The sequence below is a fragment of the Geotrypetes seraphini genome, chromosome 1, assembly GCF_902459505.1.
Source record: "Geotrypetes seraphini chromosome 1, aGeoSer1.1, whole genome shotgun sequence".
Classification (NCBI taxonomy): Eukaryota; Metazoa; Chordata; class Amphibia; order Gymnophiona; family Dermophiidae; genus Geotrypetes; species Geotrypetes seraphini.
Window position 1 is genome coordinate 43,644,704 of NC_047084.1, and position 12,031 is coordinate 43,656,734.

General features: G+C 42.8%; 1 protein-coding gene across 1 annotated transcript in view; it reads right to left on the reverse strand.

The window, feature by feature from the left end:
* The window catches only part of ZSWIM6 (zinc finger SWIM-type containing 6), a 457,051-nt gene that overhangs the window by 90,507 nt on the left and 354,513 nt on the right, over positions 1-12,031 (reverse strand). The window contains exons 6-7 of the mRNA XM_033930539.1: positions 9,870-10,046; positions 9,522-9,668 (exon numbers count right to left, since the gene is read on the reverse strand). Coding sequence (XP_033786430.1) covers positions 9,522-9,668; positions 9,870-10,046 — 324 coding nt within the window. The remainder of the gene's footprint in view (positions 1-9,521; positions 9,669-9,869; positions 10,047-12,031) is intronic.

The window sequence follows — 12,031 nt, forward strand, 5'->3', positions numbered from 1 at the left end:
GGTCAACATCTGGGAGAAGAGTCAGCCAGGCCTAGGCAGGCAGGGGCTGCGACGGCTCGAAGAAGACCGAAGGCCCAAAGCAGACCTCATCCCAGCACGAAGCACATGGTCCAAAGCCACACAGTTGAGGAGCAGCCATCAGCAGGGTGGAAGCGTCAGCCAACTGAAAAACTCCCAGCACGACGCCCAAGTCCACCACCAGGCAGACAGAAGTAGGATTCAGCCATTAACAGCCAAATGTGGGATAATTGGTTAAAGGGAAAAACCGAATAATAATGAATCAGATAAAAATAAAATAAATAATCAACATAACAGTTAAGAAAATATCCAGAAAATAATCAAAAATGAGAATGAAACAAATAAAATAAAATAAAATGGCGATAGGCACCACAACTCACAGCCTAACTGGCCGACATCTTGAAAAAACCCAAAACCAAAACAAAACACTGTCATACTAGTAAAACGAATACAATCGTTACACAGGAGTTAGGGATGTGAACAAAATTTAAAAACTGATGCTAAAAAAGTTCTTATGCACACTCAGGCCCTGATTCTACAAAGTGCGTCCCGATTTTAGGCAGCTGTAGGCGTCCTACAGCTGTCTAATCAGCCAATCGGGATGAACGTTTTTAAAAAAAATGCTCCCCAGGCAGGCCGCCTACATTGAAGGCGCCTCCAGGAGCCTAGGGAGGCCCGCAAGACGCCTAAGCTCGCCTAAGGGCCTTAAGCGAACCTAGGCGGCCCTATGCGTCTCCCTAGTAGAGGAAGAGACGCTTACAATGTAGGCCAGCAAAATGCTGGTCTACATTGTAAGTAGACGTGGCCGCTATACTTATCGCGGCAAGGGATCTCTCTGCCGCTATAAGTATAGTGGCCGCGGCCGCCTGTCCGATTGCCGGCAGGAGGTTGCCCAAACCCTCCTGCCAGAAGATGCCCCCACTCCCCCCGACACTACCATCGCCGGCAGGAGGGTGTCCAAACCCTCCTGCCGGAAGATGCCCCCCACCCACCCCGACACTACCGATCAACGGCAGGAGGGTGCCCAATCCCTCCTGCCGGAAGACGCCGAAAGACGCCCCCAATCAGGCCTTTGGCTTAATGGGGATGGGCGGACCCGCCTGGGCCAATCAGGCCTTAGGCATAGCGGGATGGGCCGGGCCCGCCTCATTTCGATGAAGCGGGCCTGCCGGCTGGACGAGCAAGACCCGTCCTGACTGCAATTAAAGGTTAGTTTGGTGGTGGGGAGGTTAGGGGGCTGTTAGCGTGAAGGGGGGCGTCTTCCAGGAGGAGGGATTTGGCACCCTCCTGCTGGTGATCGGTAGTGTCGGGGTGAGTGAGGGGGGGCATCTTCCGGCAGGAGGATTTGGGCACCCTCCTGCCGGGGATGGTAGTGTCGGGGGGAGTGGGGGCTTCTTCCGGCAGGAGGGTTTGGGCACCCTCCTGCCGGCAATCGGACAGGCGGCCACTATACTTATCACGGCAGGGAGATCCCTTGCCGCGATAAGTGTAGCAGCCGCGTCTACTCTAACCCGATTCTGTAACCGGCGTCTGTAACATGGACGCCGGTTACAGAATTGGGGTTTAGTGTAGGCCCGATTCTGTATAGGACGCCTCTCCTGGGCCATCCCATAGAGAATCCGGACCTCAGGGCCTGCATCAGAAAATCCGAGGAGCAATTCATACAAAAAAGAGCATGTTTACTAAAAAAAGATTAGGTTCTTGCACTTAATGCACATGCACAGCTAAAAGCAAGGATGTTTTTATGTGTAAAGGCCCTGTGGTAATTGTTGAGGGTATGTCTAGCATTTCCCCTGAAGTTTCAGCACAGAAATGTTCTCTAATGCACCTTACTTTCAGGCACTATGAGCACGGTTGTACCTAGAACCATCTATTAAGGTGGCATTAAGTGAACCCATGTTAACTGTACATTTGGCAGTGTATACTACCCACTGTGCATCAACTACAATGTGCAATCTCCGCCTATACCCTGTCCCATCCCACACTAGCCACACAGACTGATGTAATTCGCTCTTGGTATTAGCATGGGATATAGCACAAGCTAACTGTACCTTGGTAAACATGCCCAAAAGGATGATGAGCACTATGGCAATGCTCTTTAGATAAATGGTCTGAGTAGGAGGAGGTACCAGTTAGCAGTTATATACACAAATGAATGCAAGTGGTTTTTCTTATCACATTCCCCTTAGAACTACATACAAGGGATTAATATCTCTTCTAAGCCTATAGAGCTAAAAACTTTCTCAAAAGATCACAACACCCAAATTCATAATTAGTGCTCTGAGAAACTATTGGTGTCATGGCAAGATCAAAACCAGGACACCATATCCATCACCTGCATTGCACAAACCATACCCATTTATATTACTAAAGTAAAACCTTGGTTTGCAAGCATAATCCGTTCCAGAAGCATGCTTGTAATTCAAAGCACTCGTATATCAAAGCAAATTTCCCCATAGGAAATAATGGAAACTGAGACGATTTGTTCCACAACCCCAAAACTTTAATACAAAATACTATACGTACTTGTATTGCAAGACCTCGCTCATTTAGAACAGTCACTACACTCCCGCAGCGTCAGAGAGAGAAGAACCATTGACTCAGTTGTGATGTGTGTATACTGTATGTACTTGTATTGTAAGACATTGCTTGTATATCAGGTTAAAGTTTAATAAAATGTTTTGCTTGTCTTGCAAAACACTTGCAATCCAAGGTTTTACTGTACTTTATAATAGTAAAATGAAGCAAGTGCCTACTTTTACTGAAGCGCTTGATTCCTTTTGCAACTGCAGGGCAGATTAGTATACACGATTGAGAAATCTTCAAACCCAATATTGCTAACTAGTTTTTTAAAAAACACGAGACTACTTTGCCATAGTAGCAGTGCAGCATTCTAGCACTGTATGCTCCTTTCTGCCCTTTATGTTCCTGGTGGTAAACAGATCCACAAATATGCAGTACGAGATGGGCGACTGTGATTGTAAGAAAAAGTTTATAAAGAGTTCAGATAGTTTGGAGAAGGTTTTGATTAAATTCCTGGAGGAAAAGTTCACAAACCATCATTAGCCATATAGTCTTGGGAAAGCCATTGCTCCTCTCTCAGTTTTAGGAATAAAGAGAGCTCTTTGCCAGATATTTGTCTTTGGCATTAGCTGGTTCACATCACAAGACAAAAATTCAGGACCTTTTACCCATAGATGCTGGATGTGATGACTTTTCGTTTTACCCCTATGAAATATCTTATGCTCTTAAAATGAGGGATCAAAGCTGTGAAACTAGGTTCATAATAGGCCAAGACGATAGTGCTGTTATATAGGGGATTGTAAATATTTAGGTCTGCTAGAACTGCAAGAAGCATAAATCTATGGTAGTAGAAGTAATACTAACCTTTTATAAGTAACATTTGAAAAGAAAACTTTAGCCAATGAATGTTGCTTCTTTGATCATTATCCTAGCAAAAGAAGCAAGTTTAACCTAGATTCCCTAACTTTCATCAAACATACAATTGTTTTAAATATGTCAATATTGATCCCATAAGCTTGTGCCCCAGCACTCTTAAGCAATACTTATTCAGACATTTATGCAAGCACTAGCGCTGAATATTAAGGTATAGATTTTAAAAATGGCAGCCTGCATTTGAGGTCAATGCTGACTGCAGTATTTATTTATTAGTGGGATAGAGTTTACTAGTAGGGAAGGAATAAAGTCTCATATGTATTTGCGTAAATATGTGTTTCTGGGAAAGCTTGTGTGCAAACTAGAGTTGCCTACAAAAGATATTCCCAAATTGTGGGTCAGGGCTCTACTGGGGTCAGAAAACTCACATCTGGGGCCATGCCCTGGGTAGGCTCTCTCTCATTCTGCACATCCAGAAGATCATACAATTTTATTTGGCTGCAATTATGGGCTCACAGCCACAAAAAGATTGATGTATAAAGTAGGTGGAGCCCAGTAGACCAATGCTTTCTTAACAGTTTTTCAGGCTGTAATTTTTTTTTTTTTGTTCTTGCTCTTCAGATGCCAAAAAGGAGCATATGAATTGAACCCCTCTGAGTTTTAAAAGCTCTTACTGTATGCACAGACTATGGGCTAAATTCACTAAGGACACCGATCGTGTCCCAACCACTTTGCGACCCGACTGTTCCCCGACCCGATTCACTAACCTTGGTGCCGCACAATCTCTGATCTGATCCACACATGCAAATGAGAGGGAACGGTATGCAAATGTAGGCAGGCAGTGATTCAATAAACAAATCTGGAACACCAACTGGGTTGGCCGATCAACGAAAGAAGTGACTGCTGGGGACCAATCGCTCACGTGCTTTCTGACTGCATCTCCTGTTCTCTGCCTGGATTCTCTTGGTCTCCTGCCCCGACTCTCCTCTTGCCGCCCTGCTCTCTGCCCCGAATCTCTTCTTGCCGCCCCAACTCGCTGCCCTGCTCTCTGCCTCAAATCTCTCTTGCCGCCCCAACTCTCCGCCCTGCTCTCACACCAAATCTCCTCCTCTTGCCGCCCCGACTTGCTGCCCTGCTCTTGCCCTGACTCGCCTGCCCTTCCCCGCAGTGCGAGCCCATGGTTTTAACCCATGGGTTTAAAGCAGGTTAAAACCACAGGCTCGAGAAGTATTAAAAAGTAAAAAAAAGTTTCCAGCTCTGCCGGGCATGGAGGGCCAGCGCATGTGCAGACCATCTATAGGCAAAGAAGATGGTCTAAGCATGCTTCGGGATCGCTGGAGTGCATGAGGGCGCTTCGTGAATCAGCCCCCAGGCCACGGATCAGATTGGATCCGTGGCCTTAGTGAATTAGCCCTATGACTACATGAAAATTATCTTTAAACTTGTAATAATTGTAAGAAAAACTAAATCATACTGTACTATAACATAAAGAGGGTCATTTTCTAACTGGTTGCCTAAGTTTGGATGTCAAGCAGATGCCCATGTTTTTTTTTCCTTTCTTCTGAGACCCAGAGCCCTACATGCCTTTATAAAATTGCCCCAGAATTGCTGCTAAAATAAGACATTCATTTATGCTTGCTTGGGATCAAGCACAAATGTCCACACTTAAAGTGTGACTCCATCTGTGATCTGCCTACGTCCCCTGCCCTCTCCCCCCAAACACACCTAAATCCAAATTATGTAAAAGTATACACCATCATCATCACATGGACTTTTACATATTGGGGCAACTTTATAAGAAGCACTTTGTGTGTACTGATTTCATACACATGAAAAGCCTCTATAAAATTACCCTCAAAATGTGCTAACTGGTGTCAAAATATTAACACATACAAATGTTTGAAAAAAAGCATATAAACAAATTCCATATATAACATATCTGAAAAACTGAAAACACAATACAAAATTATATAAAAGCACAAAAAACTACAACCACACATTTGAGACAGACAATTATATAGACATTCAATTTAATACCTTGTAAACTCCAAGGTAGAACCCTAACTAACTAACCTAAAGACTCACTTTTCATTACCTTAATAATATAACCTGGTTTATACATGTCAACACAATTGAAATAAACTTAAAACATAGTAAAGGTGCAGCATTAATCTAATGTCTCAGGAGCTTATTCTTGGGGCCATGAAATGATCATGTTTGTTTCATCACCAATTCATATAAAACTGGCCAACCCCCATATTCAAAATGTACTTAAGTTTATCACAATGGACCTAACATTCTGCAGTAGCTTAAATACAAGCATTAATATTTGGTTTTAACTAGTATAGATCACAAGAAAAAGGAGAAAAGTATTCTTGAAATCTATACCCCTTAAAACTTGTGAAGCTAGGTTTTGAAAAACTTAGCATTTCCTCTATATACCGTATTTGGCGGCGTATAAGGTGCACCCCCTTTTTTAAACCAGTTTTTAAGAAAAAAAATATTTATGTGATTGTACAGTGCCCCCTTTCCCTGTCAGGCTTTGCACCCAGCCCCCTCCCTGCCAGGCACTGCTCAATGCCCCATTCCCTCCCAGGATTTCCACCCTGTTTCCCCTCCCTGCCCATCTGCCCTACCTCCTCTGCCGCTGGAATCCCTGGTGGTCCAGAGGTGCAGCGGACAGGAGCGAACATTCCACACTCCTACCCCGCTGCTAACCTGGTCGATCGGTCATTGCTGTGGCTGCTCCGAGTTGTAGCTTCTTCAGCTGCAGAGCAACACCAAGCAGGAGCGCGCTTTGGCGCCCCTGCTTGGCGCTGAGCAACTTCCTGACTGGCTCCTGTAAATTCTCGCGAGAATTTGTGGAGACAGTCAAGAAGCCATTCTGACCGGGTTAGCAGCGGGGCAGGAGTACAGAAAGCTCACTCTTGCCCGCTGTACCTCTGGACCACCAGGGATTCCAGCGGCACAGGTGGTAGGACAGACGGACAGGACAGGGAGGGGGACTAAAGGTAAATCATGCCAAACGAACCTGATTGAATTTTTTGATTGGGTGACCAGAGAACTGGATCGAGGACATATGCTAAATGTCACTTATTTAGATTTCAGCAAAGCCTTTTTTATGGTTTCTCGTAGGAGGCTCTTGAACAAACCTGAAGGGCTGAAGTTAGGACCCAAAGTGGTGAACTGGATTAAAAACTGGTTGTCGAACAGATGCCAGAGGGTGGGGTTAATGGAAGTCACACAGAGGAAGGGAAGGTGAGTAGTGGAGTCCCTCAGGGTTTGGTGCTGGGGCCGATCCTGTTCAATATGTTTGTGAGTGACATTGCTGAAGGGATAGAAAGTAAGGTTTGCCTTTTTGCAGATGATACCAATATTTTCATGTTTTCCACTCTCTCCACGGTGTCTACTCTATTATAAAAGGATCTGCAAAATTTAGAAGACTGGTCTAATATCTGGCAACTAAAATTCAATGCAAAGAAATGCAGAGTAATGCATTTGGGGATTAATAATCAGAAGGAACCGTATGTGCTGGGAGGTGAGAGGCTGATATGCACAGATGGGTTGAGGAACCTTGGGTTGATAATGTCTGAAGATCTAAAGGCAAAAAACAGTGTGACAAGGTGGTGACTGCTGCCAGAAGGATGCTGGGCTGTATAAAGAGAGGCGTAACCAGTAGAAGAAAGAAGATGTTGATGCCCCTGTACAGGTTGTTGGTGAGGCCCCACTTGGAGTATTGTGTTCAGTTTTGGAGACCATATCTGGTGAAGAACACAAGACGACTTGACGTGGTCCATAGGAGGGCGACAAAATGATAGGATGTTTGCGCCAAAAGAAATATGAGGAGAGACTGGAAGCCCTGAATATGTACACCCTAAAGGAAAGGAGGGTCAGGGGAGATATGATTCAGATGTTCAAGTATTTGAAAGGTATTAATGTACAACAAAATCTTTTCCAGAGAAAGGAAAATGGTAAAACCAGAGGACATAATTTGAGGCTGAGGGGTGGGAGACTCAAGAGTTTACGGAGAGGGTGGTGGAGAGGAAAACAGTGACAGAGTTCAAAAAAGCGTGGGATGAACACAGAGGATCTAGAATCAGAAAATAATAGTAAATATTGAAGAACTAAGGCCAGTACTGAACAGACTTGCACGATCTGTGTCTGTACATGGCCATTTGGTTGAGGATGGGCTGGGAAGGCTTCAGTGGCTAGAATAGTGTAGATGGGCTGGAGTGAGCTTTGATGGAGACTTCAGTAGCTGGAACCTAAGCACAGTACTGGGCAGAACTTTGGACTCTTGCCCAGAAATAGCTAAGAAGGAGGAAAAAAAAAACATTTAAATTGAATCAGGTTAGGCAGGCTGGATGGACCATTCGGGTCTTTATCTGATGTCATCTACTATGTTACTATGTATATTACTCCACTCCCTTTCACCTTCATCCTATGACCCTTCATTCTGAAACTTTCTTTCCACTGAATCAAGCCTTCCTCCTGTGCATTTATATTTTGGAGGCACATAGATTTGCATATTTCCCCTACTCTGCCTTTCTTCCATGGAGCTTGAGATTTTAATTCTATCTCTGTGTGCTTTATGATAAAGATCATGGACTATTTTAGTAACAGCCCTCTGGACTAAATCCATTTGCTTTATATTATTTCATCCATGCACACATTAATGTATATCTTTTATGCATTTGACTCTCTTTATTATGCTACATTAGAAATCACAACTCTCTCAAATAATATGCACACACATTGCATGATAGGAGAAAGGTCACAAAACTGGTTTGTCATACTGCCCATTTCCCTATTGTTTTAAAGCTGCTCTAATTAGGCAGCTCATCGACCTCTACAAACTTGTGGCACTAAAAAAAAAAAAAAATACTTAATAGCTATAATTTTTCAATTAGAACAACGTAGCATTCTAGAAATGTTTTTTTAAGGGTCATCAGACTGCTAATCACATAATCTAATGTGATTAGACTACAATCCTCATTGGACCCTTTCTACAGTGTTCAATTATTAAACTTTTAAAATATTTATTTGAAGTGTATTCAACTTATCTTATCAATTGCTGCAGCACCACCTCTTCCGATGAGACTCATTTCATTACTTCATCAGGGAAATGAGATGTTTAAATTTCCATAAGCGCTGACTGAACCTAAATAGCTAATATGTTATATTGTAATGCCGTTGACCCATCTATATTGTAATGCCGCCAGCCCATCTTTTTTCATTGATATTCCAGCGGCATTGCAATATAGCATGTTAGCTATTTAGGTTCAGTCAGCGCTTATGGTAATTTTAAACACCTCATTTCCCTGACGAAGTAATGAAACGAGTCTCGTCGAAAAAGGTGGCACTGCAACAATTGATAAGTTGAATACACTTCAAATAAATATAAAAAAAGTTTTTTAAAAAGTTTAATAATTGAACACTGTAGAAAGGGCCTGATGAGGATTGTAGTCTAATCACATTAGATTATGTGATTAGCAGTCTAATGACCCTTAAAAAACATTTCTAGAATGCTACGTTGTTCTATTTGAAAGAGTGTAGCTAATAATTAGGTAGCATAGTGATTAACGAAACTATTCAAGCTGTATGGACAATACAGATTACAGATACAATAAATTAAGAGACCCAATAAGGCCCTTTCTATCCTCCTCTCTAGGATACACTTGTTAAGGCCCTAAGAAGTGAAATTTAAAAACCCACAGCACAGACTGTCCTGTGATAGTTTCTTGATCTTCCTGTGTCTATATTCTTTGGGATATACAAGCTCCAGAATAAGATGGTCCAAATTGCTGTGGCCTTTAAGTACTGAGGCATTACCAACACCTTTCTCAGCCACCCTTACCCATTTCCTAAACCCTCAGAATTCTGCTGGCTTTGATAATTACTTTGTTGCATGGGTTTGCTACTTTTGAGATCATCAGATTTGATCATCCTAAGATCTCTCTCCTAGTGGGCACAAATATTAATACCATATGATATATGAGATAGTCAAACAAGAACTGCTCGCTACCCTCCTGTTACTTTAAGACTCTACTTGATCACTGAGATACTACTTCTGTTTTTGTTAACCAAATAATGCAGCCATTCTTTACCTTTTTTCTGAGCCCTGAACATATCCATCTGCTTTTGTTGTTGCCTTCTTAGTGTATTCACAATAGCTATTGCTAGCCTCAGTGCTTCTCTTGGGTACCCATGAGATCGGAGTGCATCTACCCTTGCACATGCTGTAGGAACATGTTCTAAAACAAAGATGACAAAATATATATATATCAGTGTTTGACTTTAGTGCCTATCTGATACATGAATCAAACCATTTTTTTCTTCAACAGATCTTTCCATCTCTTCTCGACCATTCCCTCCAACCTTTCTCAAGATATAATAGCACAAATCCTGAATAAAGAAATATGTCATGGAAAGGTCTTTCTGGTTGAGCCGCTTACCATGCCAGAGGGGCCACCCATTAGAGTCAAAAAGCGAGTTTTCAGTGTCGTCATGGTAACAGTAGTTGGTGTAAAGGTCACTGCTGATAATGTGCTGCAAGTGGCTGTCCTGCCAATGGAGATCGCAAGCCTCGATGGCTCGTGTAAACACTGTCCGATGAGGCCTGTTGGATGAATCTGGCATTGCCAGAAATTGAGAAAGATGAATCAGTTTCTCATTAATTAGGGTATTTCCTTATTATAACATTCAGGTTACCCCCTTACACTGCCAGGTATTCGTGCCTTACAGGATATAAATAGTGAAAGTTGCTTACACCCTATGTGCTCTATTGAATGAGACAGACGTGATGACGTTACTGTGGTATCTTACCAGAAAATGATACATTACTTTTCAAAAACTGTTTCTCAAAATACAGCCCCCCACTTGTCTTTTTGAAGACAGGGAGATAGAAGCCAGAAAAATACAAAAAGGGTCATTTTCTTTTCTACAGGAATGCCAAGCAGCCAACTATTCCATTTTCGGCATGTTCAGAAAATTATGGTGAGCCAGAGCCCAGTATGAGCTTTGAGAATGAAACCACCTCAACCCTGCTAAAAGATGGATTTGCATTATACATAAATGCCATTTCTGGTTCTTCACTAAAAGTGCCTGCTTCCATCCTTAAGAAAAAGGGCAGGCACCCAGGGAGACAATCAAAATTAAATTGTCTCAACAAAGGAGTTCACAATGAAAAACAAAAGGTATGAAATTGGCACTAAGCTGACTACTGATATTACTATATCAAACATTACATTTACAGGCTTAGAGCCAGAAATACTAAGCATTTTTACCTAAATCACATAGAAAATCCCTTTTATGGCCATGGTCCCTCTTTTTAATCTTTGATTTTCATAATGTTTCATATGTAGGATTGCCTGCAGTTGTATTAGGATCTTTACAGATAGTTCATAATACAGCAACTAGATTGTTAATGGAAGGAAATCATTTTGAATTTGCTGGCCACAGTAGTACCAAATGCTAGGGGCCAATGGCACCATTTTGGACTGAGACACCAACACAGATGGCAGCGGAAGAAGATTGCTGTTGCCTGGGGTCAGCTGGACTACCAATGCAGCTCATGGGTAAGTCCCAGTGGAGGAGGGGAGGGCATTAGGGGCTGGGTTTTTAGGTCAGAGGGACAGAGTTTGTTTGAAGAGGGCAGGTGGTCTCAGTCAAACGCCCACTCCTGCACTGGGGTACCAGGCCTGTCATTGGAAAGGGGGTGCCAGTTACTGTAAGGATTAGGTTATGTTTGGGGGCAGGAGGAATGTCAGGGGTGAGTTTAATGTATCGGGAGATTGTAGTGTTGAGTGGAGGGGCACAGAACGAGTAGCTGTCATGCTGTTTGTTAACACAGAGCCATCACATGATAGGCTCATACAAAAATGCAGGGGACCTGCATCATCAGCCCAGGGATGTAACGTGGTAGCTGTGCATTAACTGTGTGCCTTTTGCAACAAATGCAGAGCGGATGCTAAACACAGGCGTTGCATTTAACATACCTTAATTTTTGCATTAAAGGTGTGATAATTTAGGAGGCACCTCAACATTTAATACTTGCTTGCTTATCCCAGCTCAGAAAATTTAAAATTATTTTCAGAGAAATGTTAGAAAGTTACTCTGTTGCATTGTTTTCCTTTTATTTGTTGCTTTTAGGTGTTATTGTATTTATTTGATGATGGGATGTTGATGAATATTGTATTTTATCAATACAATATGTTTTGTATGGTTGTAACCAGCTGTCACCATTGTGAACTATAAACTTTAATCACCACTATCATCTCATAGCAACATAGAAAATGACAGCAGATAAGGGCCATTTGGCCTACCAATCTGTCAATTTATACTGTCTACTATTTCTTCCTCTCCCTAAGACATACAACCATGTTTCCCCGAAAATTAGACCTTCCCCAAAAATAAGCCCTAGCAGGATTTTCGGGGTAGGTCTTAATATAAGCCCTACCCCAAAAATAAGCCCTAGTCCCTGGATTCTCCGGCAGTTCCCCTTCCCTCCCTCCCATCCCTTGTGCAGCAGAACCCTTGAGTGAGCACCCGACCCCACCATGCAGCCGAACCCCCCATCCTTCCCTCCCTCCCATCCGAATCCCACCGACCACATGTG